The sequence below is a fragment of the Peromyscus californicus genome, unplaced genomic scaffold (assembly GCF_007827085.1).
Source record: "Peromyscus californicus insignis strain IS unplaced genomic scaffold, ASM782708v3 Scaffold_5__1_contigs__length_169319896, whole genome shotgun sequence".
NCBI classification, from domain to species: Eukaryota; Metazoa; Chordata; class Mammalia; order Rodentia; family Cricetidae; genus Peromyscus; species Peromyscus californicus.
In genome coordinates, this window is record NW_026294573.1 from 34717752 (window position 1) to 34723889 (window position 6138).

Below are 6138 nucleotides of genomic sequence, written 5' to 3' on the forward strand. Positions count from 1 at the left end.
AAAAGGTGAAGAGGTTGGATGGAGCAGCTTTGTCCTGAGCAGGTCAGAAATGATAGGCTTAAGTCCTCTTAGGCTCTGGAGTGAGAGAGGGTACTGAGCTTGGGTGAAATATCTGGTAGGGTTCTATAGCTGGATAGTAATAGGCTGATGGTGCCTAGCGAAAGAAGGGTTCTGGGTATCCCAGACTTCTGGGTCTACCTGAGAGACTGGCAAGGGAAAAGAACTGTTAGAGTCAGAAGAGTGAGTGGCTAGGAGAAGGAGGAGGGGAGCTGCATGTGCATCTGGGGTGAGGCAAATCTGTGGAGCGAAAGAAATGGATGCTCCTACCTTAGCTAGAGGATCCCTCCCCATTAAAGGTACTGGGCAGCTTGGCACCACTAAGAATGTGTGTGTGAGAGGGATGCCTCTGAAAACGCAATTAAGTGGTGGTATCTGATGAGATAGGTAAGGCTGTCCCCCAATCCCGACAATAGGGAGACAAGAAGGAGAGGTAAGCCCCCCAAACTCTCTCAGGACAGAATAGGTAGCTCCGGTGTCCAAAAGGAATGAGATGGGGCACCCATTTACTTTTATTATTACCCTAGGTTCCCTGTGTGAGATGGGAGTGGCCGGGGCAGAAACCAGGCAGTGTCAGTCGTCTCTGTAGGCCAAGCCTAGAAAGTCAACTGGAGGGTGGTCTTTGTCTGGTGTTCCTATGTCACTTGGGACATTAGGACAGTCAGCTGGCCGGTGACCCTTTTGGCAACATTTTGGACAAGGCCCTATCGGTGCCCTTTGTGGGGTGGTGGTGCAAGCCCGGGCCTTATGGCCTTCTTTCTCGCACTTGAAACAGAGACCAAACAGCTTTCGGGGAGCTGGTCAGATAGTGTTTGCCAGCATCTGGCAGCTCCTTTTCTGGGCCTTCTCATCTTTCCCATGGTACACCTTAAATGCTATTGTTAGCACATCTGCCTGTGAGGTCAGAGGGCCAAAACGTTTAAGTTTAGCCCTAATGTCAGGGAAGCTCTGTGAGACAAGGTGGGTCATTAGGAGCTGCTTGCCCTCAGGGCTCTCAGGGTCTAAGCTAGTGAACTGAAGTAGAGCCTTGGTGAGGCCCTCCAAGAAGTGAGACGGATTTTCATCCTTATCTTGAATTATCATTTTTAGTTTTTCATAGTTTACTGGTTTTAGGGCAGCCTTACGGAGGCCTGTCAGGAGACAGGTAATAAACCTATCTCTGCCTAGAGAGCCACCCTGGGTGTTAGAGTCCCAGTGTGGTTCTTGGTTAGGAACCGCCTCAGCTCCTGGAGGATGTGAGGAGTTAGTCTGGTGAACCTCATCTGCATGAGTACTAGCCTGTTCCCATACCCGCCTGCGCTCCTCAGGAAGTAAATTATTAGAAAGTATCATGTATGTATCATGAAAGGTGAGACTATAAGATTGAGTTATATATTAAAACTGTTTAATAAAGGAAGCAGAATTAGAAGCATAAGAACCCAGCTTAGTTTCTATCTGAGAGAGTTCTGTGAGAGAGAATGGAACATGAACCTTAATCAGTCCATCCACCTCAGCCACCTCTTGCAAAGGGAGAATAGTGGACGGGTTTGGATGGCTGGAATCAGGCACTTTAGCAGTTTGAGAACAAGTAGCAGGAGGAGTGAAGGTTGGAGCCAGGGCAGGGCCTTTGGAAACGGCTGCTGCCGAGGAAGAATCGGCTTTAGAGGAAGAAGAATCCGGAAGAGGAGCTGAAGGAACAGTCACCCTAGGAGTAGGGGTGGGAGCCGGAGGTCGGATAGGTGGAGGTTAGTTAGCAGGATCTAGAGTCAGAGATTCCGGAGTCAGAGAATCCTCTGGTTTAGGCATAGTTAAGAGCATATGAGCAGGAGAGAAGGAATCCAGAAGAGACGGTTTAGCACTGAGAAAGAAGAAAGCTATGATGTAGGGCAACTCTTTCCATTTGCCTGTTCACTGGCAGAAATTAGACAACTCCTGTAAAATATTGGGATCTAAGGAGCTGCTTGGCAGCCATTTTTTATTATTTTCTAAAGCATATTTGGGCCATCTCTTACTACAGAGATGGATAAGCTTAGGAATCTTTAAGTAAGGCATTAAGCTGAGAGGTTTCAAAGCTTCAAGAAGACAGCCTAAGGGAGAGGTAGAACTGATAGGGTTGGAAGCCTTATTTCCCATGTCTGCAGCAGAGGCAGAAAAATAAAAAAAAAATAAAAAAACAAACGTGATCCGGAGCCAAGACCCCAGGCGTCCCTAAGGCCAAGGACGGATCTAAACTGGGCACAGGCTGCTAGACAGCTTGTCAGCTGAAAAGCAGGGGCCCCTGCTGCGTGAAACAAAGATTCCCCAGGATTCCAGAACAGCATCTACTGCTTCATCAAGCTGGAAAAATGTGTCACTCCCATACAGCCCCAGGACACACCCAACGGTGGTGGTCCAACCGCGAGGAATATCTCAAGCTGCAGACGTGGGAGATGGCTAGAAATTTAGGCCTGTGATAGGGGCCAACCATAGCCAGTAAAGACCATGGTCGGGGTTCCCCGGTTTCAAGAATACTCAGTGAGATGCCCGATGGTCAACGGTCATTCCCACAGACTCAGAAAACCGTTTATGCTGGCCAAAAAATGGGGGACTCACTAATCAAAGCAGTGATGTTGCATGGAAATTTGTGTGGCCAGGTGAATGGACAGTGGTTTGTCGCGTATGGAGCAGAGTCCCTGGTTTACCGGTTTCCAGGCGCAGAGCGCCCGGAGGCACCCATTTCATCACGGCACCAGATGTTAGTTATTTGGCAGTGCTCTTACCCTGTGAGGAAATGTCACGAAACACGACAGAATCCACTAACAAGAGTTTTATCAAGATAGGAAAGAGAGACAGACGTGACAGGCCTGTGAAAAGACACCTGAATAAAGATGGAGTTGGAAACATAGCGCTGACTTATAAAGGCTGGGCCGCGCCTGCGCACACAGGTCCATGTGGCTATTCAATGCATGCACGATCACATGGTTGCGTTGTGCACTTTACGTAACCACAAAAAGCCACAGAGTCCGTTTGAGAAACCTTTTGACCTGGAAATGGCTAAGCAGAAGTGACTAGGTCCGCCGGGCATGCGCAAACATGCCCAACCATGGGGGCATGTTGTGAATCCCTATCAATTACTCATGGGACTGTATGCGTGAGGACCTGTGTCTGAATGACATGTGTTCTGTCTTCATATAATGTTTACTCTCTCTCTTTTTTTTTTTTTTTGGTTTTTCGAGACAGGGTTTCTCTGTGTAGCTTTGCACCTTTCCTGGATCTCGCTCTATAGACCAGGCTGGCCTCGAACTCACAAAGATCCGCCTGCCTCTGCCTCCCAAGTGCTGGGATTAAAGGTGTGCCCCACCACCATCCAGCCTAATGTTTACTTTCTTTTGCATATGTCTGTGGTGTGTGTGTGTGTATGTGTGTGTGTGTGTGTGTGTGTGTGTGTGTGTGTGTGTGTGTGTAGGTGTGTGTGTGTGTGTGTGTGTGTGTGTGTGTTCAGAGACTTACAGGGGATCCTTCCTCAATTGCTCTCACCTTATTCATTGAGACAGTTGGCCCCAGTGCTCCTCATTTCAGTTGGTGTAGCTAGGAGCCTCTTACTGTGAGGATCCTCTGTCTCTTCCTTCCCAGGGATGGAATGAGAATGTGAGACTGCATGTGGCATGTCATGTGTTACATGGTGTTTCCAGGAGTTCTGTGAGAGGCTTTAGATATTCATCATAGTCCTGAGACATGAGTGTCATCAGCCTCATTTGATAGATGAAGAGACTGGGGTTCCGTAACTTGAGAAGTGTGCATGGAAACTGAACAGTGTGCTCAGAACCCACACATCAGCCTTTCTTTTCTTAATTAAAAAGTATTATTTTTATTTATTTTAAGTAATGGGGTTTTGCCTACCTGCATGCTTGTGCACCATGTGTATCTCTTGCCTGTGGAGGTGACAGGAGAGTCAGATCCCCTGGAACTGGAGGCACAGACAGTTCTGAACTATCTGGTCCCTGGAACAGCAGTCAGTGCTCTTAACCTCTGAGCCATCTCTCCAGCCTGTATCTTCCCTTTCTCCCTCTATAGCTGGCATGTGTCAGATGACACATACATGAATGAGATTCTCTTACAGGCCCCACCATGTGGATGATTCCAGGGCAGAACCAAAGCTGGGTTTCTGAGTTTATCCTGCTTGGCTTCTCCAGGGACCCCACGACCAACAGCATCCTCTTCATTGTGTTCCTTCTCATCTACCTATGCTCAGTCCTGGGCAATGGGCTCATCATCATGCTGATCTGTCTGGACTCACAGCTGCACACTCCCATGTACTTCTTCCTCTGTATACTTGCCCTGTTGGATATGTGCTATGTCACCACCACCATGCCCCAGATGTTGGTGCATCTTCTTGCTCACTCTCAGACCATCTCCTTTGCTGGCTGCTGGCTGCAGATGTATGTGTTTGGTTCTCTGGCTACTACTGAATGCACCTTGTTTGTTGTTATGGCTTATGACAGATATGTGGCCATTTGCTACCCACTGCGTTATACTGTCATCCTCAATTGGGGACTGTGCACACGGTTGGCAGCCGGGACTTGTGTCTGTGGTTTTCTCTCTGCCTTGTTACATAGTTTCTTTACCATGAGTCTGCCATATTGTGGGCCCAACAAAGTCAACCACTACTTTTGTGAAGGCCCTGCAGTGCGTAGCCTGGCTTGTATGGATACCCACATTATTGAGATGGTGGACCAGCTCTTGACTGTTTTTATGGGTATTATTCCAATTTCCCTCATTGTGGCCTCCTACGTTCATATTGCCATGGCAATTATGAAGATCAAGTCCACCCAGGGCCGCTGCAAGGCTTTCTCTACCTGTGCCTCCCATCTGACTGTGGTCACACTCTTCTATGTTCCAGCCACTTACATCTACATTAGGCCCAACTCCAGCTACTCCCCTGAGCGAGACAAGCAGATTTCACTCTTTTATAATGCCTTCACAGCCTTGCTCAACCCCATGGTCTACAGTCTGAGAAACAAAGACATCAAGAGGGCATTTCTCAAGTTGATAGGGCATGTTAGGGTGGATTAGTTAACCACAATCCAGGGGAAGTTGGAGTGATTATCACTTTTTGGTAAAGGGACAACGTCTTTATTTTGTTTAGCTGTCCTGTGCATTTGACCAACATAGCACCTGATAACTAGGACAATATACTGTGAAACCAAGGTGGCTATCTTGATTGACAGGCTACACTAAGGTACAATTCCAAACACCTCAGTAATCTTACTCGATCATTGCTGCAAAGATCCATTTTTTGCTCTTAGCTGTAGGTTGGGAATGACCTTCTGACCTCTCACATCCATCCTGAAGTAGGAATGTTATATCCAACGTGATCACCTAGAACAGAAGGAAAGGAACAGTGGACAGACTCACAATGACTCAGCTCCCAAGAGTGACCTGCTTCTCTGTCCACATATTCTTTTGGCCAAAGCAAGTAGTATGGTCCAGCCTGACGGCAGCAGGTGAACAGTTTTTTGTCTAGACAGAAGTAATACAAGTTCTGTGGCCGTGGTCTGTTATGTTGGCTGCTCTACTTAGAAGGCAGCAAGTATTATATATTATGTAGCTTGCTGTATTTCCTAGAAAATAACAGCATACCTATAAACCAACACAAAATATGCTAACTGTGGATAGCATGATAGTAGAGACAGCAGATGGCTGAGACCTATGTGCTAATACAGTGTGTGTTTTCATGACAGAAGTAAGCTGATAGATTGTGGAACAGCAGTAATATAACTCAGAGAACAAACTTCACACATGAATTCAGTGTGGTCTATGGGGAAACATGATGGCCTCATCTGTCAAAAAACCACTCTGAAATGAAGAAAGCTGGGTTCTTCTCAGAGCCTTCCCAACTTTGCTCCTTACAGGCAGAAGCCAAGGGCATGTCCAACTGTTGACTGCTGAGTGCTGGCTCCTTTCTTCCATTCCCTGGTGGTGGGTATGGATTGCCTCTCATCTTCAGAGTAGCTCTTACCTGACCAATCAGCAGATTCCTCTCTGATTTAGTGCCTGAATTATTCTTTTCTAAGGAGGCCTCAGGCCCTCCAGTTTTATTCTGGGGTCACATATTTTTGGATA

The 6138-nt window shown here is 47.2% G+C and overlaps 1 protein-coding gene across 1 annotated transcript; it reads left to right on the plus strand.

Moving 5' to 3' along the window:
- Window positions 1-2977: 2977 nt before the first annotated feature.
- Window positions 2978-5118, plus strand: LOC128097431 (olfactory receptor 2A12-like). The gene is made up of 2 exons (XM_052717929.1): window positions 2978-2999; window positions 4160-5118. Exons 1-2 carry the CDS (start codon window positions 2978-2980, stop codon window positions 5086-5088), a joined length of 951 nt encoding a protein of 316 aa, XP_052573889.1. The 3' UTR covers window positions 5089-5118.
- Window positions 5119-6138: the final 1020 nt, after the last annotated feature.

Bases quoted from the DNA above. Each gene is read 5' to 3' on its own strand.
- LOC128097431 (XM_052717929.1), top strand. From the start codon at position 2,978: ATGCATGCACGATCACATGGTT. The intron at 3,000-4,159 runs GCGTTGTGCACT...GGATGATTCCAG, and splicing joins GCATGCACGATCACATGGTT to GGCAGAACCAAAGCTGGGTT.